The 23,851-nt window shown below is 47.2% G+C and overlaps 7 protein-coding genes across 11 annotated transcripts; 3 read left to right on the plus strand and 4 right to left on the minus strand.

Annotated features, from left to right (window-relative positions):
* Positions 1–626: 626 nt before the first annotated feature.
* H257_08823 lies at positions 627–2,034 on the minus strand. 2 transcript variants are annotated; one of them, XM_009834886.1, is made up of 7 exons: positions 1,755–2,034; positions 1,629–1,694; positions 1,515–1,577; positions 1,377–1,460; positions 1,258–1,329; positions 945–1,201; positions 627–884 (listed from the first exon to the last, which is right to left on the minus strand). In XM_009834886.1, the coding sequence occupies exons 1-7, from the start codon at positions 2,012–2,014 to the stop codon at positions 712–714; spliced, it is 975 nt and encodes a 324-aa protein (XP_009833188.1). In that variant the 5' UTR covers positions 2,015–2,034; the 3' UTR covers positions 627–711. The 2 variants fall into 2 exon arrangements, with proteins under 2 accessions (XP_009833188.1, XP_009833189.1); XM_009834887.1 differs by having other exon boundaries at positions 627–1,201.
* Positions 2,035–2,329: 295 nt separating this feature from the next.
* On the plus strand, positions 2,330–3,557 carry H257_08824 (hypothetical protein). The gene is made up of 2 exons (XM_009834888.1): positions 2,330–3,021; positions 3,081–3,557. The coding sequence occupies exons 1-2, from the start codon at positions 2,351–2,353 to the stop codon at positions 3,490–3,492; spliced, it is 1,083 nt and encodes a 360-aa protein (XP_009833190.1). The 5' UTR covers positions 2,330–2,350; the 3' UTR covers positions 3,493–3,557.
* A 259-nt stretch (positions 3,558–3,816) lies between these two features.
* Positions 3,817–5,468, minus strand: H257_08825 (hypothetical protein; the record flags this gene model as incomplete). The annotated part of the gene is made up of 4 exons (XM_009834889.1): positions 3,817–4,072; positions 4,100–4,142; positions 4,214–4,307; positions 5,328–5,468. The coding sequence occupies 4 exons, from the start codon at positions 5,466–5,468 to the stop codon at positions 3,817–3,819; spliced, it is 534 nt and encodes a 177-aa protein (XP_009833191.1).
* A 602-nt stretch (positions 5,469–6,070) lies between these two features.
* H257_08826 (hypothetical protein) lies at positions 6,071–10,287 on the plus strand. Its single transcript, XM_009834890.1, has 12 exons — positions 6,071–6,359; positions 6,405–6,537; positions 6,592–6,667; positions 6,723–6,893; positions 7,563–7,940; positions 8,194–8,392; positions 8,461–8,675; positions 8,790–8,831; positions 8,894–9,002; positions 9,335–9,405; positions 9,477–9,967; positions 10,066–10,287. Exons 1-12 carry the CDS (start codon positions 6,113–6,115, stop codon positions 10,166–10,168), a joined length of 2,235 nt encoding a protein of 744 aa, XP_009833192.1. The 5' UTR covers positions 6,071–6,112; the 3' UTR covers positions 10,169–10,287.
* A 1,957-nt stretch (positions 10,288–12,244) lies between these two features.
* On the plus strand, positions 12,245–13,500 carry H257_08827 (hypothetical protein). The gene has a single exon (XM_009834891.1). It carries the CDS (start codon positions 12,313–12,315, stop codon positions 13,417–13,419), a length of 1,107 nt encoding a protein of 368 aa, XP_009833193.1. The 5' UTR covers positions 12,245–12,312; the 3' UTR covers positions 13,420–13,500.
* A 1,605-nt stretch (positions 13,501–15,105) lies between these two features.
* On the minus strand, positions 15,106–19,819 carry H257_08828. Of its 2 annotated transcripts, XM_009834892.1 has the most exons (8): positions 19,564–19,819; positions 19,367–19,515; positions 19,193–19,274; positions 18,863–18,953; positions 17,610–18,055; positions 16,155–16,285; positions 15,568–15,693; positions 15,106–15,516 (listed from the first exon to the last, which is right to left on the minus strand). In XM_009834892.1, the coding sequence occupies exons 1-8, from the start codon at positions 19,801–19,803 to the stop codon at positions 15,147–15,149; spliced, it is 1,635 nt and encodes a 544-aa protein (XP_009833194.1). In that variant the 5' UTR covers positions 19,804–19,819; the 3' UTR covers positions 15,106–15,146. The 2 variants fall into 2 exon arrangements, with proteins under 2 accessions (XP_009833194.1, XP_009833195.1); XM_009834893.1 differs by having other exon boundaries at positions 15,106–15,693.
* Positions 19,820–19,859: 40 nt separating this feature from the next.
* On the minus strand, positions 19,860–22,900 carry H257_08829 (hypothetical protein). Of its 3 annotated transcripts, XM_009834894.1 has the most exons (10): positions 22,716–22,900; positions 22,515–22,648; positions 22,296–22,447; positions 21,955–22,233; positions 21,614–21,910; positions 21,336–21,520; positions 20,812–21,250; positions 20,387–20,679; positions 20,192–20,337; positions 19,860–20,130 (listed from the first exon to the last, which is right to left on the minus strand). In XM_009834894.1, exons 1-10 carry the CDS (start codon positions 22,838–22,840, stop codon positions 19,967–19,969), a joined length of 2,214 nt encoding a protein of 737 aa, XP_009833196.1. In that variant the 5' UTR covers positions 22,841–22,900; the 3' UTR covers positions 19,860–19,966. The 3 variants fall into 3 exon arrangements, with proteins under 3 accessions (XP_009833196.1, XP_009833198.1, XP_009833197.1); XM_009834896.1 differs by having other exon boundaries at positions 20,192–20,679; XM_009834895.1 differs by having other exon boundaries at positions 19,860–20,679.
* Between the last annotated feature and the right edge of the window lie 951 nt (positions 22,901–23,851).

The following is a 23,851-nucleotide window of genomic DNA, read 5'->3' on the forward strand; positions in this document are numbered from 1 at the left end:
CAGTGTATGCTAGCTGTATTTACTAACAGTAAATTGCTTGATAAGTAGTAACACAGTGTTTTGACTTCGCATGGTGCACTGTAGAAGTGCAACATCAGCGAAAGTGCTTCGTTGACACTGTTGATCTTTGGTGGTCTTCCTCCACTTCCATTGAGATGGTGAACTGAGTAGTGCTTAAGAAGGCGAGCAAGAGGTCAAACGTGTCGGGATCAAGCATGTACGCCACCGTTCATCACGTGACGTGATGAACGAGCTTCGGTCGCGGGCGGCGGACATGGTTGTCCACGGGTTCCTTTGTTTGCGATGAGAGATGGCGAGGTCAAGTAATGACGCTCCTTGAGTGCCATCTGTGCACTTGGTCATCGTCGGCGTCCGAGTCCCCGTCAACCTGCGCCAGCAACACCACTTCATCAAACACAATGAAGGTACTGTATTTGTTTATAGTATGGTATAAATTTTGTAAGTTATAATTTGAGTCGCCTTGCGTACTTCTTTGCTGAGACTCTATTTGCGTCTCAGCAAAGAAGTACGGGTGAATTGAATTATAATTCCGGATGAAAATCATCGACTCAAAAAAGTTTGCGACGGTTTTGGAAGTCTCCCAGTATACTACTCAACACGCCAGCTAGACATCGACTTGCTTTATTTTAACGAGTAGTGACATACTAGTCTCATTACTACTACTACACACAACGGGCGAGGCTGAATTCATTAATGGCGGTGCCACCCCGACCCCTCCGAGTTGCCTGGCGACGAGCACACTGTATTTCTCTGACGAGTCTCCTGTCGCTCTTGGCAACGTCGTCGCACAATCACAACCCCCACAAACACAAACACGGTCAAGTTGAGCATCCCGAGCGCGAGCCCTAGCCCGGTCCACTTGTCTAAGCCAGTAGCAATCTTATATCACAATTGTACCTTTGCACGTATAGTAGAATGTATACCTTTGACAACCCCTGGCGACGCCTTGGGGGTCACTACGGGGAAGGGCGCTCTGGAAGCCATCGCTGGGTGGCAGGTTGCCACCAAGCACACGAATGCGTCGGCCACACTTTGCAGCGTACCGTTCGTGCACCCCACGCTAGCTTTGTTGGCGTCAACCATAGAGTCCAAGCGCAGTGTGAGCCAGCTAGACTGCACCCGCGCCAGTGTATCGCAGTCCGTGATAGTGACCATCAACGCTGGGTTGTCCCGAAGGTCCCTATTGAGTGACCACATACATGTAAGTCAACAATGGTAACGATTGTGTACAGTTACAGGTGCTTGACGGTTTGGGGCAGCGTGGCTGACGAGAGCGACAGGTGAACGAGTCGATTGCTCCGGAATATTCTAACATATATATATATAGGCCATATGATATGACGATTTGGGTTTACAAGTTGGTCAGTTGCGGCAAATAACGGGCCCACGCCGTGTCTGCAAACCAACTAAGTCCGTCGGGGGTGGTGTAGCTGACATCCCTACAAATAAGTTGCATTGGGCAACACGGACACTAGGGAGTGAGTGGAACGTACAACTCGGACACGGGAAGGGGCGCGTGCAACCAATTGACGGTCAATGGGTTGTGACTCAAGTTCCTAACAAGGTCAAAGCACATAGTGAGCCGTGCGTACGCTTGACGAACGTACAAACTAGTCGTGGCGGCGCTTGGTCCTTGTCCGGAAAGGCGAGTGATGTTGTTGTGTGCTAGGTTTCTACGACAGTACATTGAGTGTGGGATGATGGTTGCGCCACAAGAATCATGCCACACGTACATGTAGAGAGTGTCGTTGTTGTCGGACCGTGGGAACTCGTTGACGGCGGAGATGTGTTGATGAGTGAGGTTCCACAACACGTCGCGGCGCGGACTAAAGCGCGTGCCGTTCACCGCAATCGACGTGCCGTTCGAGTAGCGCAGACACAGAGGAGGGTCTGATGCAGGTGGGTCGGGTGGCCACGGGCACCCGTCTAGGGACACGGACGCGTAGGCTACACTCGTCAAAGCCCATGCTATCACCTTCACGCACATCAACATGACAATCTGGTCGGCCAAAAGATGTTTACGTATGAACGCGTTTTCATTGGTCAAACAGTCAACATCCTGATCCTACTAAACTACTACTAGTAGTACGTAGTACTATTAATATTATTAATAATACGTATTAATAGTAAGTACTATTAATAGTAGGCTGTAGTACTACTACTTCCAGCTTCCCATTTAAATTGAGCGAATATTCAAAATAACGTTAGCGCTCCGGGCAAAATAGATAATCCATAGTTTACCCGACAGAAAATAGATGACGAAAGAACCGTTTATCCGGATATATTCGGTCGGATAAGTGGTCAATTGGTTGAAATCACGAAAGGCGGCATGGCGGAAGTCAAGTTGGAAGCAAGGCAGGATGCTCCGATCTTGAGACTACCGACGACAGCGCATCCAAAACGCAAACGGGAAGAGATGGAAGCCGCCGCCAATGTAAAAGCGGCGCCGACGGTGGACCACAAAGCGATGGTGGCGGCGACGACTCCGACCCTGTCCAAGAAGGAGAGAAAGCTGCTCCGAAACGCTGCGATGGCTACCAAGTCAAAGAAAGCAAAGAAGAAAAAGAAGCAAAAGACAGCTGCTTCCGGCGACGGCGCGACCAAGAAGCTCTCAAAGAGTGCAAAAAAGGAGCAACGAAAGGCGGCTGCAGCCTCGGCGACGACACCACAACCACCAGGAGCCGTGGTTCCATCTGCGACGTCTTCCATTATGACCAACCCTTTCCAGCACAACGATAACAGTGCACAAAGGCCAGCAAAGAAGGCCAAGAGCATGACCTTTGGAACGACACGATTGAGTTGGGGTGGGGACGAAGTAGTCCGCAGCTTCATTCGATGCGACGTCGACGTGCATCTCAAAAAAGGCGTCACGTACGAATTGGACTCGATGGACGGCGGGTATGTGCAGGTCAGCGAGCTCCGTGCCAGCACGAGTATGTGGCGCCAAGTGCTGCAGGTCGGGGATTACGTGGACGGTCGCATGGCGTTGAATAAAAAGTGGTAGGTTTGGCCCGTGGTATTTGACCTGTATCGCAGATCACCCTTTTTTGTCGTCGTAGGTTTGAGTGCAAAGTGGTCGAGTGCGATGCCGACAGCGTGACATTGCACTTTATGGGCTGGGCTAAAACGTTCAACTCGAGTTTCGCGCGAACGTCGCCGTATATCCAAAAGTTGCACACGAACGTGCCGTCGTGGCGGTCCACGCTCAAGCTTTCCCAGGAAGTCGAAGTCGCGTCGAGCCTAACGATCACCCCAACCACCGAGTGGAAGCTGCTGCCCATCACCGGCATCCGCGCGGCTGTCCCATCCACCAAGGAACCCGCACCGCTTCCTGGAGCCATTCGATTCAACCCGACCTCCCTCCATGACGACATCGGCACGGCCATGGAGGTGCAGTTCGGCCGCAGCAAGAAATGGGTGTCGGCCATCACCGATAAAATTTGTCTGCGGGGCACCCACTTTTGCAGTTAGCTGGCGCTGAGTGCACGAAATACAATGCAGTATGTATATTAATACAATTCAAAACTAGATTATTGCATTTCGGAGTAGTTAGAACATCAATTGAAAAACTAGATTATTGCATTTCGGAGTAGTTCGAACATCTCCACTCGTCAGACTTAAAGGTCTGATTTTTATGCGGATAACCTTTAGATAGGACCAATTTTGGACTTATACTCCCACCTCTTGGTTTTATGGGTCTCAATAAGTCCAAACATAAGTCCAGCCTTCTACGTAGTACCCACACCAAGCAGCTCAAAGTTGACGTCACCACTCACCACCCCACATCCAACTAGTTTAGCTAGTATACATTTGGAGCGACGGCACTACGCGGCCATCCCGCAAGTGTCGCAGTGACCAGTCGCTGCCTGGATAGTAAGTGTACGAGAGCTGTACGTCAGCGTTGGGGTCGTTCTTGGTCGTGAACTCATTGGCGCCGTTCAACCAGATGGGGGACTCGTTAATGGTTTCGCCGTTCGAGAACACCGTGAAGGAGTACGTGGTCTTGGGCTTAAGTTCAATAGGGGACGGGGGAGTCCATTGGAACGTGACTCTTCAGCGAATTCTTGGATGGGGATACGCGCGGGGGGGGCACAGGACTTTTTGCACTTGGGCACGCACACCTAGAAGGAACGCACGTGAATATATATTGGTTTGAAAGAGGGACACGTGAATAAATGGGGGGATTGGTTACCTTCGACGGAAGGGCACAAGTCAGCTTGCAGCCACAGCGACGCGGTGGTGGGAATGTGGATCGTGCGGACGGTATACCATTTCACAAAGAAGTCCTAAAAAGGATTTTAATCAAGGACAAATCCTTCCTTCAAAAAGTACTCCGGAGTAATAATAAAGATTGGTCCATAGATAACGTTCATTCACAAAAAATGTCACCGAGATTTTTCAAGTCGACTCTTCGATGCTACTAGTAATTGTTAACAGTAAAGTTGAAACGTTGCGACTTGAATGACATCTAAGTTATGTTAACAACGCATCTAATACACGTTGCTGAATTGAAATTGGGGCAGTTATCATGGAACGAAATCTCACCTGCTTTAACCTGCAGAATCTAATGTCTCAACAGTAAGAGAATGGATGAAAGAACCTCCTAAGCCAATCAAATCACGTTCTGGAATATTTCAGCCAATCCAAACGTTTGACTTGATTCCGCATTGGGCAAAACCATACTAGTATATATATATATAATATATACGAATCTTTGTAAAATAGGGAGAATTCGCAATTCAATCCGTGCTCGCGTCCATGAGAAAAATAACACAGACACAACCACGGACACTGATTAACAGTGGGCGGAGCTATCGAGGGGTCCTACCGGATATTATCCGGAACTGATAATGTTTTGCAATTTTCTTTGTAGTTGAAATTGTATCACTATCTACTTGTATTTATAAAGAATAGCAGGTTATAAATACAACAAGTTTTTACACCTTCCATATGGCATAGTTTTTCTTTGCTTACTGAGCGACAGTTTTGAGACAGTAAATACGGTTTTCACAGTTTATGCGTTCTGAGAGTACAATTTCAACACACTTTTCCCGGATCAATTTGGACAAGTATATCGGACGTTACAAGTCCAGGACCCCTCGATGGATCCGCCCACTGTAAATTTACAGTTAGACGATTTCGCTGTATAAATAGATTTCCGCGTCCGGAATAAACATAAGGAATCAGCTATGCAATAATGCCGTACTTGTCATGGTTGTCAAGCGTTCTCGCTTCGCGAAGCCTGCCCGTCATCGCAGACTTCTGCTCGCACATTCCTACCGTCGGTCAACACCATACAAATACACAGAATCCTTATGGAACTTTTCGTGGTTGTCGAGGATCAGGTGGAACCTGTGCGATGTTTTCTTGCCGTCAACTTCGAGTTCATGGCAAGAGAAGCCAGGAACTTTAAGCAAGTTGCACGCGAGCACCCCCCAAGACTTCATGACTAGATGTTGGAGAAATGGTCGCTCGTGGTTGGCCTGTGCCGATTTCGTGATAACGTTAGCTGCTCATTTCACGGATTCCGCTATAGAGCTTCATGAGTTTCCGTGATTGTACAAACTGTAAATACTGAGGGTAATTATTTCAGAAACGGATTACTTTGCGAAATCTCCCTATTATAGTTTGTACAGTCTTATTGGATCAAATGGGTTCGAATGCATTTGGCGATGACTAACACAACTCGCAAGTCCAAATTTGGGCGAAATGCACATTATGCAGTTCTATATCACCTATCCATGTTTGCAATATATAATATCGTGCTTTCCACGACTACAGTATTGCACCCTCCAGTTGTTCAGAGGCCATAAAGGCTGTGACAGAGTTTGTGCCAACTACTAGTATCAAAAGGGCCGTCTCAATATACAACTAACGTTACTCGGTTGTATGCTTGTTTTAACGTGGATGTTTGTGGTAAACGACGGCTGAAGTTGCCGAAATCGAACTAACCTGTTCAAATTGGTTTCACAAACACGAAAGGTTGCAACGGTTTCTCAGAATACCGGATACGCTACTGTATCCGGATAGATCGTTCACATTTGGATCGGAGGGGCAGTGTCCTTTCGTTTGGCTAGGGTGACGACGGGGCATGGACCAGCTCACGAACGCCCTGGCGTTTGCCAACTGCTCCATTACAACCACCAAGGCGCATGAGCTCATCTTGGACGTGGGGGCGCAGCGGCGGAAGGAACTCGAGCTTGTGGACACGCAGTACAGTAACGCGCTGCTCGGCGTGAGTTTCGTGACGGTGTTTGGCATTTGTCTCTGCTCGCTGTATGCGTTCTACCGCAGCCACATGTTCCATTTGCACGTGCGCGCGGAAATAGCCCACCTCGGTACCTTCATCCTCGTTCAACTGTTTGTTCATCACTGCTGGGTAGCCACGACCGAGACCAAGTCGCTGCCAGCGTTCCACGGCACACTCATGGATCATGCCATGGACAAGTCGCCCACCGCGGGCCCGTGCACCATTTCGTTTGCGTATTTGTCGTATTTCGTCCAAGAAACATCATTGTACGTGGCACGTCCTGTGCTACTGTACACCTCATTCTGCAAGTGTGGTGGTAGGAAAGGCGCACCAGAAAAGCAGATTATGCACGACGCGTCGGGGACCTTCAAGCCTGGCCGTCTCACCGCCATCATGGTAACGTTACTTGTTCGATCGTTTCAACAACTCTCTGAACTTTGTGCACTATTAGGGTCCGTCTGGTTCGGGGAAAACCACTCTGCTAAACCTCGTGAGCGGTCGAGTGTTCACGGGCAGCTACTACGGCTACCGCTTACTCAATCACGAACTGACGTCGCCGACAGACTACGACGTGTTCATGTCATCGCAGGGGTATGTCGAGCAAACCGACACGTTTATCGAGGTAATGCCAAAGCACAAATAAATATCAATGTATATATCAAAAATTTGGACTTCTGAATCGCCAAATCTATATCGATCGATTCTTTGTACTGAATTTTGTATGTACAAAGGTGTCATGTGGGGTTTGATATCACACTAATTGAAGTCACACACTGATTTCACGTTGATGATAGTTTCCTGCTATCTGATTGGCTAAATCATTCTGCCGATTCTTGTGTACATTTATTGGTTGTGTTGATTCATTCTCCATGTCGCTCCAGTTTAATAAACACAATATATATTGTGCCTTTCACCGAAATTTGGAGTCATTTCGCCAAATGCATTCGAATCCGTTTGATCCAATTTAAGCTTGTACAAACTATTCTTTACAAATATCAGTATATAAATGGTTTTGCCCAATGGACAGTGTCGAGTCAAACGTTTGGATTGGCAGAAATTCACTAGAACGTGATTTGATTGGCTTAGGCGGTTCTTTAATCGAATCTCTTAAGACATTCGATTCTGCTGAGGGTTTCCAATGGATTTGACAATATATATTGTATATATACATACTTCGAGGTATATATCGGCGAACAACTATTCTCTAGTTGTGTATACAGTATGTGTGGATTCAACCAACACACTTTCAAATCTACCTTGACCACGTACACTGTACAATCAATACTAATAGACCATGACGGTGCGGGAAAGCTTGCTTTTTTCCGCGTACTTGCGCCTCCCCGACTCGATGACCCTCCGTGAAAAGATCGAACGCGTCCAGACCATCCTCCGCGTCGTGCAACTCGACGACGCGGCCAACACGATCATCGGGGGGCTTCTCAGCGGCCTCAAAGGGCTCTCGGGGGGCCAAAAGCGGCGGCTGTCGATTGCCACCGAGCTGCTGCGGCTGCCGTCCGTGCTAATTCTGGACGAACCTACGAGTGGCCTGGACTCGACGTCTTCCCTTTTGCTTGTGCAAATGCTGGCATCGCTTGCCAACCAGCAAGGCCTGACGGTCGTGTCCACAATCCATCAGCCCCGCGCCGAGATCTTCGACTTGTTTCATGACGTACGAATGAATATATATATATAGATACACTTGATTCCATGGCCACCAAATCATGTGTTGTTTGGAAAACCCAATATTTCACGTTCTTCACATGTCGTAAATGCTGTGATCATTGGGGTTTTATTGTTTGGGACTATGTTCACGTCGGCTCATTCAACACGATACGTATATAATATGCTGATATGTTGTTGTCTTTTCCTTCAAAGTATATATATATATATGAAATATCTATTTGAATACGTTTGTACTGTAGGTGGTGCTCATGGACAAGGGCGGGTTTTTGATTTACTGCGGCCCGTCACATGATGCTAAGACACATTTGGCGGCGATGGGGTCGCTTACCATTCGTCCGGATACGTACATCAACCCAGCGGACTTTATCATCGACGCCCTCGGGTTAGATCCAGAGAAAGAAGCGACCAAACTGTCGGCGCTCCAAGTGGCCACCACAAGTAACGTTTCCATACACCAACCATGATATGATCTATCGACGTACATATGATTATTGGTCACACTGTAGCCGACTCGTCGCCGTTCTTAAACCACTGGAAGGCCAGCAGTTACTTTGCCACTCTCATGCAGTCCCTCGCGCACTACTCGGACGTGCCGGCGGAGCGCCGCGTGTACAAAGTGCCAAAGCAGTCGTGGATTCACGTGCAAACGTGGACATGTTTCGAACGCCGGTACAGCCGGCTCTACGGCAAGAAAATCGACTTGTTGTACAAAATTGGCCAGGTATGGGACGTTTGTTTTGTGTTTTGTATGGTCAGGGGGGGCAGAGTTGGGGGCAACAGTATTAGACTCAATACTTTTATGTGGGAAATGTATATACTCATATATGACTTCTAGATTGTGGCCGTGGCGATAGTCATTACGACTGCGTTTAGCTACGTACGTACAAACATTAACCCTGTGGTTTATTTGACATTATATATATATATATCCATGCGTAGACGCCACTAAGCCAACTCACGCAAGACCCTCGGTTTACCCCCAACGACAAGCAGATCATTCGGGAATATGGACTGTTGTATCAAAACGTAATGTTGCTCTTTACGATCAGTACGTCCAATGGCATTCGTCGTGCCTTGTACATATTTGTAATATTGTGCATTTCACTCAAATTTGGACTCATGAGTCATTTTGCCAAATACTGTACCTTTCGAATCTAATTGTTCCTAATTAAACTTGTATAAACTATAATTTACAAAAATTAGTACTATTAATAGTACGTGGTTTGGACTGACTGTGAATCAAGCGTTCGGATGATGGGCAGAAATTCAAGAGAATGTGATTTGATTGGCTTAGGCGGTTCTTTACGGTTAAGACATTCGATTCTATTAATAGTTTCGACTCGATTTGACCAAATGTACTCATGAATCGAACGTATGAAGGTGCATACGGTCTCGTGACCGAGTATCTGAAGAACGTCCCCGAGTACTTTATCGAACGCCCCCTCCTCCTGGTATGGTACTCCTCGTTCGAGCGACCAGTCATAGGTGGAATAGGTAGGATTAACAGTTTCCATGTATGTAGCTCGAGCGCAAGTCGAACGCGTTGAGCTATTACCCGTACGTGTACGCTGCGTTCCTCATTGAGACGTTCGAAGGTGTCGTGAACTCGATTGTGCTCATGACGGTGGCGCTGGTGCTGCACAACTGGAACGGACTCACGCCACGATCCATCTTTTCGCTGTACTTGATCTTCATTTTGAGCACGCTGGCTTGGCAGAGCATCGTGTGCTTTGCCTCGTCCGTATCCCACCGCACCCCTGTCGTGTACAGTGTGCTCTTCATGGTGCTCGGTGTTGGGTTCCTCTTCTCAGGCGTATGTGTCGGCTACGACGACATGGCGCCGATCTGGTACTGGAGCTACTTTGGGATGGCGCCGGCTCTCATGGCGCGGTCGCTCATCGTGGCCAGCACCAGCTCCGACCTGCAAGTGCAGATGCTCGTGAGCAGTTCCATGCTCAACATGTCGCTGGATGCCATGTTCGGCGTGCTCGTGGCGTCGATTGGGGGCTTTCGGTACGTTTGCGAGTTTTTTTTGAGAAAAGAAATGGTCCTGCATATCTTTATCGTCTGGATAAATGAAATGCATTTATTTACCTTGGAATATTGTATAGGCTGTTGGCGATAGCCGTGTTTTATTGGCGCGAATATCATGCCAAGCAACTCAAGTTCAAGTCGGTGGATTGGATCGAAGCGCGGCTTCGTAGCTTTGCTTAATTTCGCTGCGGTGTTCGATTCTTGTATACACTACTACTGTAGTAGTGTACAAGTACACTTGTTTTACATACGTACAGTAGTAGTAGTAAATTGAATAACTCGACTTTTTATGGTTCGTACGATCGTCGTACAGTACTGTGTTGTACTATGTAGTGTAGTAAGAAGCACTTGGAACGAAGACTTCCTGGACACTAACAACAACAGACTGTTAGTTGCCAGCAGGCATTGAATGGAGATGTGCTTCCATTCAACGTTCTATCATGAGATTCCTCCGCCCAATCATAAGCGTAAAGTTTCGAGGACTAGCGCATTGAAGGTAAAATGTATAATGTCATATGACTGGCGGTCCATGGGTGTGGTAGAATTCGGCATATACAGTACATAGACTGTTAGTCCATATTGAAGGCAAGAGTAAACTGCACTGTACTCCGGAATATATAGTAAGTCGTCCAGTTCTCGGAGTTCTTCAATGAATCGCATTCTGCGTTTTGATTGGTCGATCGATTGTCTGCTGATTTGGTGCTGCTCATGCGATTGAGCAAGGTAGATACTGTCGTGTAGACGAGATGTCCATTGCGAACCTGGGCACCCTGCACCACACCAACACGATCCGTCGACGTCCTCGAGACACTCCCCCCACTCCAATTTCGAATCGACTTGACAATATTAATGTACACATTTCAAGCATCAAGCTGGGCGTCGAATGACGGGTATACTATATCCCACCGGATATGTTTTATCCGAGGTTTTGAAACTAGTACTTCCGAAGTACTAGTAGTACTACTGTAGTTTCAAAACCAACGTCATGTTTAGGAAGAAAGCAATAAGGTGAGGACCATGCACACATGATTTGGACGAACAACAACCTCATCCTCATACACTGTAGCCTTTGAAATCGAATGAGGCATCATTTGTTATATAGAGCCGATACGAAGTTGTAGAAGTAGTACTTCGTATCAGAAGAAGTAGTATACGAAGTTGTAGAAGTAGTACTTCGTATCGGCTCTACCAGTATATAACAAATGATGCCTCATTCGATTCCAAAGGCTACAGTGTATGAGGATGAGGTTGTTCGTCCAAATTATGTGTGCAATGCCCTCGCCTTACCTGGTAGTATTGCTTTCTTACTGAACATGACGTTGGTGCAATGGGAAAGTGAGCCGTCAACCTTCACGGCCTAAATGCTCCAAACGAAGTGTCGAAAGAATTGTGTTCCCGGTAGTTGTGGGTCAACCTCCGAAAGGCGTGATCGACACAGAATCAACGGCTACAGTAAAGAAAGAGGCTGGTTACACCAGCTGGCCGGAAGCAATGGCTAGAAAGTCAGGTGCATATTCACGAGCTGAATCGTAAACTCGGATATTATATACACTGCATCTATTGAAAATACACTTGCGCTCGTTCTTCGTGCATCAACCAACTTGTCGCATTCCATCAAGGCCTATCAACCAATCCCATCGCGCCATCGCCATCGGTGGTTTCGCTTTTTAGCCAATCATACTTCACTATTCAAAATTTCACGTCGGGGATGTTTGAGATGTATCCTTCCTGACAGGTGATATTGCAATAACAGTTGCGATTCGTTCTCCTTCTTCTTCATTGACAACAGCTCATTGACAATAGCTCATTGACAAGAAGGAATAACTGATCAACCATTCTAAACGTTCTGCGCATTGTAGTATATGGCTAGGAGGATATGCAGCGGACAAACTTCTGCGGTAAAACCTCACGTTAGATAGAAAAGGTCCACACAACTGGCTACTTCTGCTAGACCATTCAGTTTGAAAGGTTATTCGCTTTTAAATTCGGTGGATTCGTTGGACTAGGTTAAACGTGTTGGTGGAGATGCGATGCCCCTCAAGGTAGATCTTTGGATCATAGCTGTGGCCTTCTTCCGTAAATACTGAGGATTTGTTGGCTTGCAATAGACAATCAATGGTGGCGGCATCTATTCCGCTTTGTTGACGTGCTCAAGCACTGTACTGTAGGCACGTCAAACGAACGTGGACACGTTTTTGATGATAAAACGCGTTTGCGAAAGGCGAACCCATCAAACATATTAATTGTCAAAGGTTTCTTGAATTTACATGCAATTGCCCATCACACCCGTTTAGACGTTGGATCATTCCACAATTCAACCCGTAATGGAAAGACTGGCAGTGAAGCGCGCCGAAGAAGGCGAGTGGCACGAACTGGTCGACATGGCCGAGAATATCCCTCACTCCATCATGGTCCCCGACGAGTTTGGCATGCTTCCTCTGCACTGGGTGTGCACGGAGCAGTCTGTGCCGCTTGACACATTGCAGGTTCTCTTGCGCGTCTTTCCAGATGCCTGCGAGTGCAAGAACATGTCGGGTATGTTGCCACTACATGTTGCCATTGCATCCAAGCTGCCAGGCGTGCATTTGAACGCTCTCGTGGATGCATTTCCTGCGAGTGTGAACATTAAGGGCGGCGACGGTCTCGATCCTGCAGAAATGGCTCACCGCCATAGACTCCCCGACCACAGTATCAACGTGCTCAAGAAATCCGTGTCCTTGGTCATGAGCTCGTCGTCCATGATGGGCTCCTCGGACACATCCACACGGCGGCACTCGGTGTCGGACTTGACCTTGACGTCGCTTGACATTCGTACGTCGTGTATCCCTCGCAACTCGTCGTGGGAATCCGTGGACAAGCTCAAGACGAGCAGCAGCAACACCTCGATGTCCTCGTCCCACTACAGCGCCGTGAGCAGTCCCAAATCGATCTCGTCTCGATTGAGTGCAGACACGGATGAACTCGGTGCGGATTTGCGTGAATTGTCGGGGAAGTTGGCCGCGTTGCAGGTCGAGATGCGCCATAATCATGCATCTGAGCCTGTCGAGCACAGCGTTTTGTGGAACCCAGGCGACCGACTTGGGGTGTCGTTCGAGTCAGCAGTGGAGGACCCAGCAAACGTCATCGTGGGAGCGCGCGTGAAGCGACTGACGGGCGACAGCGAAGCGCTGGGCATTTCGACCGTGTCTGTGGGTGATCGCCTTCTCTCTGTCAACGGCGTCGATGTGACCCAAGTGCCGTTCGGCATCATTTGCAAGTTCCTCAAGAGGACCAACGTCACATGCAAGCTCACGTTCGCGTCCATGTCGTCTGCTCCATTGAGCGAGACGTCCACCACCGTCGACGACGTCCATTCGATCCTCGCCACGACGCTCCACAAGGTGCAAAGTGTCGAGGATATTGTCCGCCTCAGCTCCGCCTTGACCACGTAGCGGTCGTCGTTGTCCGTGTTATTTATCGTTTTAAGGGATTTGCCCAATCAATGGATTGAATTTATTTGGTATCTACCAATCAGATCATTGCAGTTTTATTCGCCGAACGGTATTTATAGATTCATTTATTTACGTGTAGTTTTAGTTTATTTAAGGCCGAGTTGGGATGCCACAGAATGTTTATGTCAAAAAATACTTCGAAGTATTCTGATACTAGTAGATAATTCCCTTTTTAAATGGGAGGTGAGAAAATAATTTCAAAATATTTTGATGTGACTTATGGACGCCATGGTCGATACTAATGTTAGTATATTGGTAATTAAAAATGGCGACGGAGTAATCGACGGAACAAAGTAGCCAATGAAATTTTCGAATAAGACCTTCGACTAATCAAATTGCAGGCGTATCCGGTGCATTTGCCAAGCTTCTCCATTTCACACAGAGTTCAACGTTGTATCGGACAGGAGTCACAATGAGTATAGTTAGTTCAATTAAAATGACGCTCGACAATTTCGTCGAATCTACTACTACTGGAAATACCAAATTTAGCTCGAAAGGACAATAATTGTACATATACAGTACTCCGTAGGTATAAATTGAACAGTTGCGGTTCAAACTTTTTTTGTCAGAAAATAGAAAAAAATCGGCGTATTGTGATTTCGCACTAAACTTCCAAAACTCGCGTGGTTTTTCTAATAAATACGTATTGAATCACGCTGGAGTTCTGATTGATTGCATATACGTCGTGTCGATTCGTGATTCGATTGAGCGGCGAGATATTCGATTCGACGGGGTCTGGAAATTTGTACCGAATATACCACAATATTATGTCACTTTATATATACCGGTATGTCAGATTTGATAGCCAAACACACAAAAGCTGTGGTTTGAAAATTTGTCACACTATTTCTGAAAAGGTGGTGTGTTTCCGACATTTTTGGGGTCACCTGTTGGTTTGCGAACGCTTCGCAATGTCTTGACCTTGCGGCGAATGCTTTCGACATCTCGGGGTAGCGCACCATGGTCGGTTGGTCATATGTGGTTTACGACTCGTGCACCGCATCCCACTGGGCAGGGCCCATAGGAAATTGGTCTTGGATTACGTCCAACATTGGGCTCCGTCTACCTTCACCCCCTTTATGATATCTTCTAGCTGGACGGCGCCATGATTGAAAGTGCTCATGTATGTGATGATTGCAATTTCCATCGATCTTATTGCCTTAGGCCCACCCATCTGGTAACTTTTTAAAAATAATATTCCATTTTCGCGCAAAATGGGATCAACCAAAATGCCATTTTCAAAATGGAGATAAAAGGTCCATTTTGCAATATGGCGTTTTGGTCCGCTTCAACGAGTAAATCCCAGATGGAATTATTGGATTTGGGTTAAAACTCTTCAAGCAAGACAAGTTTCAATTTGATCAGATTTATTATTCTAGCCAATATATATTAGATAAATGGATGGTTTGTATATTTGGGTCGGTTTTGAAATGTGCATCATGGTTGCTGCCTTTTATTATTCGCCATCAATGTACGGATACTGTCAGTACCACGTCAGTCTCAAATTGGATTTGTGCCAGTTTTGGAAACCACCCAATGTGGCCCTAAAAGTGTTCAATTTTTTATATCTGTTGCCCTCGTTTAGCCTGTCTGTTCCCACATCATAATAACGTTACTGCCATAAACTCCACTTCAAGATCCAACCCCGTGGGCTTGTATTGATTGCGTTAATGCTGACTGGGCCGTTCCCTGGACTGGCTGCGGCGTTGACGTTGTCGCCGCGACGAGTCTTCGTGGTAGCGCGGTACAGGTCTGCCTCCGCCGTAATGGTGGCTGTCTCGAAGAGTACTACTACTACTAGCACTACCCCCGTGGTGGTGGTGGTGGTGGTGAGGATGCAACGAGTGGCTAGGAGGTGGAGGGGCGTGGCTAGTACTACTAGTAGAGCCAACACCCCGACCACCCGCGTCGGTGCGGGCACTCGAAGTGCTGGTGTGGGGATGGCGCTTGGGGTTGGCTTGCGACGAGGGCGGCGCGGCGGCATGTCTCTTCTTGGACTGGTATTCATGCGTCGATGCCACGGGAAACTTGGGCAGGCTATCGTTTAAAAACCAACTAAAAGAACAATCGACCAAGGTTTGTCCCTACTCTTTGGGCTTGCAAGTGGGAATTTTCCAAAAGTAATCGTGGTCGAGGGCGTCGAGGGCTGTGATGCGTTGCGACGGGTCCAGCGTCAGCATTTTGCTCAGCAAGTCGACTGTCGTGGTAGGAAACCTACGGTAACAAATCACATATATATATATATCGCATAGCGGTGAAAACTACATATGTACAGATACACTACTTGTTCGTGTGAGTATTCGAAACTGGAGCCCTCAACAGAATGGATTCAAGACTAACCGCCTAAGCCAATCAAATCACGTTCTGTCGAATATATTCTGCCAATCCAAACGTTTGACTCGGCCACATTGGGCAAAACCAGATATATACACTAATATTAGTATAGAATAGTTTGTAACAAGTTGAAATTAGATGATCACATGGATCTGAATGTGGCTGACTCACACAACGACCAAATTTGGGTGAAATGTTTTAAGAAAACTGAATATACCCATTTTCATACATTCAATTCATTCATGGATCGATCAACTTATATAAAGACACACATGTTAGAGCAACCATAGATCTATTTCTGGATTTAATATAAATATCTATATATATATATATATACGTACTCTTTGAAGCGTTCAGCCAAGAGACACACGTGCTTGGCATCGGGGGTAAACACGTTCGCGTTTGGCAACTTCTCGTACGATGGCCAGTTGTCCACCGTCGGCACGCCCACGAGCCCATAGATGCATTGCAACTACCCAATCAATCGATTGAAATACACATTACAACTCATTTATATATATTGTCATATCGAAACTGGAGAATCGAATTTCAAATAGAGAATGGACATGAAAGAACCGCCAAAGCTAATATCAACTCACGTTCTGTCGAAAAATATTTTGCCAATTAAATAAACGTGGATAATAATATACAAAAATAGAAAAAATAAGCCTAGCTCCCTCTGCGTTGGTAAAATCTGATCTATACTAATTTTTGTATAGTAGTATTTGTACAAACTTATATGGGTTCGAATACTATTACTATATTTGGCGACATGACTCAAAAGTCCAAATTGAGGTGAAATGCACATGTAAGTCCATTTATACCCCACCACCATTGCATGTTGACACAAACGAGTTGCCGTGTTGACATGGCAAACACAATAACTTGCATGTAGTTGGCAGGCCGTCGGTAGAATGTAAAACGGCAGGTGACAAATATATATATATATACATATATATATTTTTTATGGTACACTGTGTCTCTACGATATGAATAACTGCAAGAAGGATGCCAATATATATATGTATATATATTGGCATCCTTCTTGCAGTTATTCATATATATATGTATATATATATATATTGGCATCCTTCTTGCAGTTATTCATATATATATATGTATATATATATATATATATTGGCATCCTTCTTGCAGTTATTCATATCGTAGAGACACAGTGTACCATAAAATACCCCTTCCAACATCTCTCTTACACAACAACTAACTATATACACAGAACTTTCAATTAGAATATGATTTATACATACATGCATCGTCAATGCGCTTGGAAATTGGAGCACCAACTCAGCAAACGATCGATCGACCAATCAAAACCCACACCACTATTCAATTGGCCAATCAGACCCGTGAAACCACTATTCAACAACAGTGTAAGCCCAATACAAAAATAGTGTGTGCAGGGTTTTCCAGCCAATTATAACAGTGCAATATCCATCGGATATTTGGCGGATCAGCACAATCAAATCCAAGTACATTGGCTGCAACAACGACACAAGATGTAATATAATCGAATGAGCAGAATAACCAAAAATCAGCAGGCCATTGATGCTCGACCAATCAAAACCCAGATCACTGATCCAGTAGCCAATCAAATCCACTCTTTGACCAATATTAGTGTGTGCCTTCAATTAGTGTGACACTGGCCACTTTTTACATGCAAAAGTCAGTATAAACACAATCGATCGATCGATTGGGCGGCATCGGCACCCAAAAGGCCAAAAATAATGAAATTTTGGGTAAAAGGACAGTAAATTCATATCGAATTGTATACATACCTGCTCCAACTCGTTGCGACCTTGCAGTGGGGCTTTGCCAAGCAATAATTCGGCGAAAATACATCCCACCGACCACATGTCAATCGAGTAGTCGTACGCCGTGCACCCCATCAGCAGCTCGGGCGGGCGGTACCACAGCGTGACCACCTTGTTCGTGTACCGGCCGCTGCGGGCATTCGCTTCGGTCCAGAACCGACTGAGGCCAAAGTCGGCAATTTTGAGCATGCCAGCGTTGTTAAGGAGCAGATTGGATGCTTTGATGTCTCGATGCATGATCTTCTGGCCGTGCATGAATGCGATACCGTACAAAAGCTGTCGCATATAGCACTGAATCTGCGTGCGCGAGAACTTGGGCACCTTCTCGTGGGTGAGCAAGCCAGATAGGTCGTGCTCCATGTACTCGAACGCAAAGTACAGCGGCGGCTTCTTCCCATCCTTGGGCAGGTCTACAACGTTCATCATACCCTGTACGTGAAGTGGATAATTAATAAAGAAAAAGAAGGAATTGCAATTATAATTAAAATAATAGCTGGAGTTATTGTCCAAACAATTTCTAAAACAGTACCATGGTTTTTTAGAAGTATATATTATAATGAATTTAAAAAATAAAATAAAAAAGAGGAAATGCAAAAATATAATGTTATCTTTTGTGGATTCGGTACACATTTCCAGACCCTATCGTCTATGATCTCGGTGCTGAATCGAATCACAACCACAATCGACGCTATTGGCTAATATAATTTCGAATCGATATATTTGATTGGCTCTTATAGAAACGACAAATCCATTCAACCAATCACAACAACTCACGCTTGATTCCATATTGATTCGACCAACCACGCGAAATGTAAAAGTTCGTTTCTAGCGACTGCACAATATATGGATTTTGATATTGTCGATTTGATATACACATTTGGGGAGGGGGTGCAATCGAATCGCGCCGACGAAACCGATCCACAATCGATCTGATTGGTTGAATTTCATTGAATAATGATTTTTGATTGGTTAATACTTTTGAGCTCATCTGAAGTAGCCAATCAAATCGATTTAAATTCCAACGACTCAACAAAACAATGAAATTTCACTCAAAAGTACAATATCCCTGCTATTTCGAATTCGAATAGCTACTACACGTAGGTACGTAGGTAGGTAATAAAGGACAGTAGATTCGACAGACAGGTCCTATATTTGTGGACAGTATGTAGTAGCGGTGGAGAATCGAGATAGAAGATACGGCAAGAGAAAAAGCATACCTGGCTTGGACACGATTTCTTTGAGTTCGACAATGTTGGGGTGCTTGAGTTGTTTGAGGATTTTCATTTCACGGATCGATGTGACGGGAAACTATGGAAGCCAAGGATTTTGTCATATCCGAATGGACAAAAGAACCACGGTAATCGACAAAGCTGGTCATATGAAGATGGATATATCACGGTGTGGTATGGAGATACAAGTCGCGGATCGTATGCAGAATTGCCAAGGGAGGATACGAATGTGTACATGGTGGTGATGGTATATGAACATGGAGAAATTAAAGTCGGTACAAGTCGACATGGAGAAATGCGGCAACGTCGTGGACTTACCCCGTTCTTTTCCACGTCTTGGCGGAGCTTCTTGAGCGCGACGATGTCCTTTGTGATCTTGTGCTGGCATTTGTACACTTCCCTATATCCCATGAAGCAATACCATTCAACATGCCAGTTGTACGATGAACTGGAGACGGATGCTGCGAGCGGGTCTGTGAAGTGCGTGCGTACCCGTACGTGCCCGAACCCACTTTGTCGATGATCGTGTAATTCTCAATGAGACCCAAGTGCCATCGAGAGGCAGGGGGGGTGAGCGTTGGAGTTAAAGGTTGCGGCGGCGGCGACGACGAGATCGACGTCAGCAGGTCCAGTTTCACTCCCTAAACATCATTCTGTCAGCTTATATGTAGGAAAACCACGAGACATACTGCCAGCCGATGTACACGGTCGTGATCTTCGACTCGACCGACTAGATCGTGCGACGATTCATCGATCGTTTCGTTCGACAACGACAGCGCGGGCGGCGGCGGCGGGGTTTCCGATGGAGGTGGAGGAGGTGGTGGACTCTCTCCATACTGCCTGGACGAAGGGACGTCGTCACCATCGTATCCCAAGTCGTCGTCAACTATAGCAACTGGACATGGTGGCAGCGGCGGCGTGTTCGACATCTCGTCCACAGCAAAATGCAATCGAAATTGACAAAACCAGTCAATTTCAATTAAAATCAAGGAGCTAATCTTAATTTTTGTATTAAATTCAAATACAGGAATAATTGACAAAACATGCCCCGACGGTTGTGCGTGTTTAGGCACTGGATTTGGGACAGTCAGGTCAAGTGGACGGCAAGATCAACGCGCCATCGCCGCAGAACTCGTCGTTCTCCCACTGGCCTTCGTAGAACGTCCCATCCTTGTAGGTGCATCTGCCAGTCCCATGGCGTTTGTCAAGCGCCCACTGCCCTTCGTATACAAACCCCGCCGCATAGGTGCATGTTCCTGTCCACGTTCGTCATGACAACTGGAGCATTCCGTGTCGAGCAAACAATAACGAACGTACCAAGGCCACAGCGCACGTCCCCCACCCATTTGCCTTCATATCGATCGCGTGTCTTGGCATAGTCACACGTGCCAATGCCATTGCGCTTCCCGTTCTTCCACTCCCCCATGTACACAGTCCCGTCGAATGCCATGCACATGCCTTGCCTACAGGATCGTCTTGTGATGCAGTCCTTCATCCCCATGAAGCACGTACCCATCTCGTTTGCCGTGCATCCAGCTACCAGAGAACATTTCACCAGCTTTGGGGTACCCCTGGGATTCAAAACGACCTGGACCATGCGGCGCATGCAACGCGCTGTCGTCAACCGCTCCTTCGTACAGGCCGACGATCTTTCCGTCGCGATCCACATACGACTCGATCACAATCGTCGACGATTGCAAGACATTGTCCACCCATGCGCCTTTCAACTTGGCGTCGTTCGAGTACGTCACGACGCCGTCACTACCATGCCGAAGGCCGCGCTCCCAAGGCCCGTCGTATGAGATCTACATGGGATGTTTGACCAACATTCTTTCCGTACCCTAATCCAACCCGTGTTGTATTTGTGGTTTGCATAGATCAACATTCTTCAATCCCTACTACAGTAGTACTAGTACTACTACGTCGTAGTCCCGTACCTCGATGAGACGAGGAGTAGGAGTAATAGTAGACACGTTCATCGCTTTAGGACTGCACGTCCAAAGCCCCCTTCCATGCCGTTCGTTGCCTTGAAAGCTACCCACATACATATCCCCACCAGTCGACTCCCACCGGCCATCACCAGCCCACGCATCCTCCACCCAATGGCCTTCGTAGACATCCCCCGTAGCATAATCGCACCGCCCGAGCCCATGGCGAAGGTTGGCGGCATCGAGTTCGCCCAAGTAAACATCCCCATTGGGGTATTCGACAGTGCGGATGCGTTCCAGGGGGGGCGGGGGGAGGGGGTCGTGCTGGTACGTCCAAAAATCCACGCACGACATCGTGTCAAGCCACGCGTGAGTGGACGCATGGGTCCCCCCAAACACAAACAGTTTGCGTCGGTCGGATGACGTGGCAATCGCGTGGCCCATGTGGCTAGATACGGAATACAGGAGGGGGGCATGACTTTGGAGTCGAGATCGTGGGGGGGCTATCAGTTTTTGGGATTGATGTACAGTACCTTGGGATACCCAAGTGCCCATCGTCGACTTGGGCCACGGTCCCGCCGATCGGATCGATCACGACAAAACCATCCAGAGGGGCGATGGCGTCGGGGGTGATTCCACCAAAGATCAAAAAGCAGTCCAGGCCGTGCCTGAAGGCCGAAGGAGGCGTACTCTCGTTGTTGTTCGATGCAGGGCCTGGCTAAATTTCAGCGTTAACTTCGTTAACAAGGCGATGTTGACCATCAAACTCGACGTATGTACTGTACATGTACTGTGAGGTGAAGACACATACCAGTACTGGGCAACGTGGAAAGAGCAACGAAATACGATGGTCATCTGGTGCGGCTTTGCCATCATCAGTGTTCGATTTGATTCCAGTGGGGACATGCACCAAGGCCATGACGTGGCAGCTTCGTTGCAGCGACGGTGATTGCGCAAGTGTGCTCCACATACCGGTAAGCACGTCCAAGATAGACACGGTGTCCACGAACTCCCCGAGGTGCACGCCGCCGACCACGACCACTTTGGTGCCTTCGCCAAGGGCGTGGCAGGTGTGGTATGCCAGTGGTAATGGCGATGCCCCGTCCGTCTGTGAAAGGTGTTAGCAAGCAACGACCTAAGCAACGATTGAACCTGCAATTTGGACCACTTGGGGGCACGGGTGGGCTCCACGTCACTCGTTGTGTCTCCGTCATCAGGCTGGGGAAGTTTGTCGTAATGGAACACCCACACGTCTTTGCCACCGTCTTTTCCGCCGAGGAGAAGCAGCGCATCATCCAGTTCGGACACTTGAATGGTTGGTTGAGTGGTTTGTTTGCCCTTGAGGGCTTGGGGGGCGTCGGGTGGGGGCCGGTAGCGGATCGTGGTCAGCGTGTGCCACGATCGCGCTGTGGGTCCTTCCTTGAGTTGCATCTACCGACCAACGCTTGAAAACGAAGGGACGACCATCGACTCAACGAAGTGTATCAACGTACTCGTTCGATTCGAACAACGTGGTTGGCATAGGTGACTCGATGTAGGTCCCCCAAAGGCTGGAACAGTCCACCCCCGCCGTCTAGGTCCGCTAACAGTTCCCCCCCAAAGACAAACCACGCAGCATTCGACGGCAACGCCCCTACTGCGTGGCCTACGCACATCATCGGGGGGGGGGTTGTTAAGGAGAATGCACAAGGAGATTCGAACACGTGACCAACCAATTCGTCGAGAGATGGTCCCCATCACGTCGTAGTCGTTCAAAATGCGCTCTTGCTTCAACCCAAACAAAATGACTAGCGACTTTTCGTGTAGGGTTTCCCCCAACTGGTCTCGTCCGCCCACTACCAACGTCCTAGCGCAAAACGCACGTTCAATCTCGTCGATTGCGAAAATAATGGATGATGACTAGCCAGCCGTACGTGTCGTGAAGGACAGCGGCAGTCGCGCCGCTATAGCCCATGGTCGCATCGGAAGCAGGTTCGTGACGAGACGACTTGTACCCTCCATCCCACATGCACACTTGCTTGTTGCTGAAAAACGTCATCCAAACCACGCCCGCGCGCCAATGGTTGCGGTTCAAAGTGAAGTGTTCGGTTACTTTGTAGTACAGAGAAACCGACACAAACGTGACGGATCAGTGAGCAGCCGAATTTGACCTGCATTCATTCGACCATATCTCGTAAAGTTCAAAAGGCCACGACGTAAAAGAGACACTGTCGAATTCCCTAGTTTAAGCGTTATTCTATCATCCGAATACAGATCCATTTAACAGTAAAGAGTTTTAACCCGGGCAATAAAAATGACAAAGTTTGTCGCTCAAATACGCGATCAGTGGTTAGCCGAATTTTAAACTGGTTTAAAGTATGTCGTATTTTCGATTAACAGGTTGTACTTCACGTATTCGATGCTCGACGAACTATGCCAAGCCTTTGGCGGCGCAGCAATCGGTTAGACGATGACGCGGTGGCATTGCGACTGCCTTGTCTAGGATCTGGCTGCGGTTCACAGGTTGGCCGTCGCGCTCCATTGCTAGTATCCATGTGACGAGGTCGTCTTCATACAGTACTGCCGATGGGACCAGAGCTGACCAATATTTTATATTTACTTATTTACATTGAGAACCTTTGGGGTATCCTAGCCAGGCATGTTTATGCCAATGGACGCCAATATATGAACGTCGAAGAGCTTACCGTGGCCATCAAGGCTGCTTGGAGTGGAATTGGTAAACCCACCCTGGAAAAGCTCATTCAATCGATGCCGCGGCGTTGCCTAGCTGTTCTTGAGGTTAAAGGAGGTAAAACGGAATACTAATACAACCATTTTACCGCAAAGCAATGAGTTTTTTTCGCAAATCTTTGAGTGTTTCTATTCATGTGGCGCGCTCCGAAATTGTGCCATTGCATAAATCAGTGTTTTTGTATCTAGTGCAGTCATTTTGAAACCAAAATCGATGGTCACTGCCTCCCATACGCATGCAGAACACGTTTGAGTACCATAGGTCTCCGCAGTTACGTTATCTCAGGAAATATCAACCGAAATGTACGTGTTTCTATCC

This window comes from Aphanomyces astaci (assembly GCF_000520075.1).
Source record: "Aphanomyces astaci strain APO3 unplaced genomic scaffold supercont1.20, whole genome shotgun sequence".
NCBI classification, from domain to species: domain Eukaryota; phylum Oomycota; class Saprolegniomycetes; order Saprolegniales; family Verrucalvaceae; genus Aphanomyces; species Aphanomyces astaci.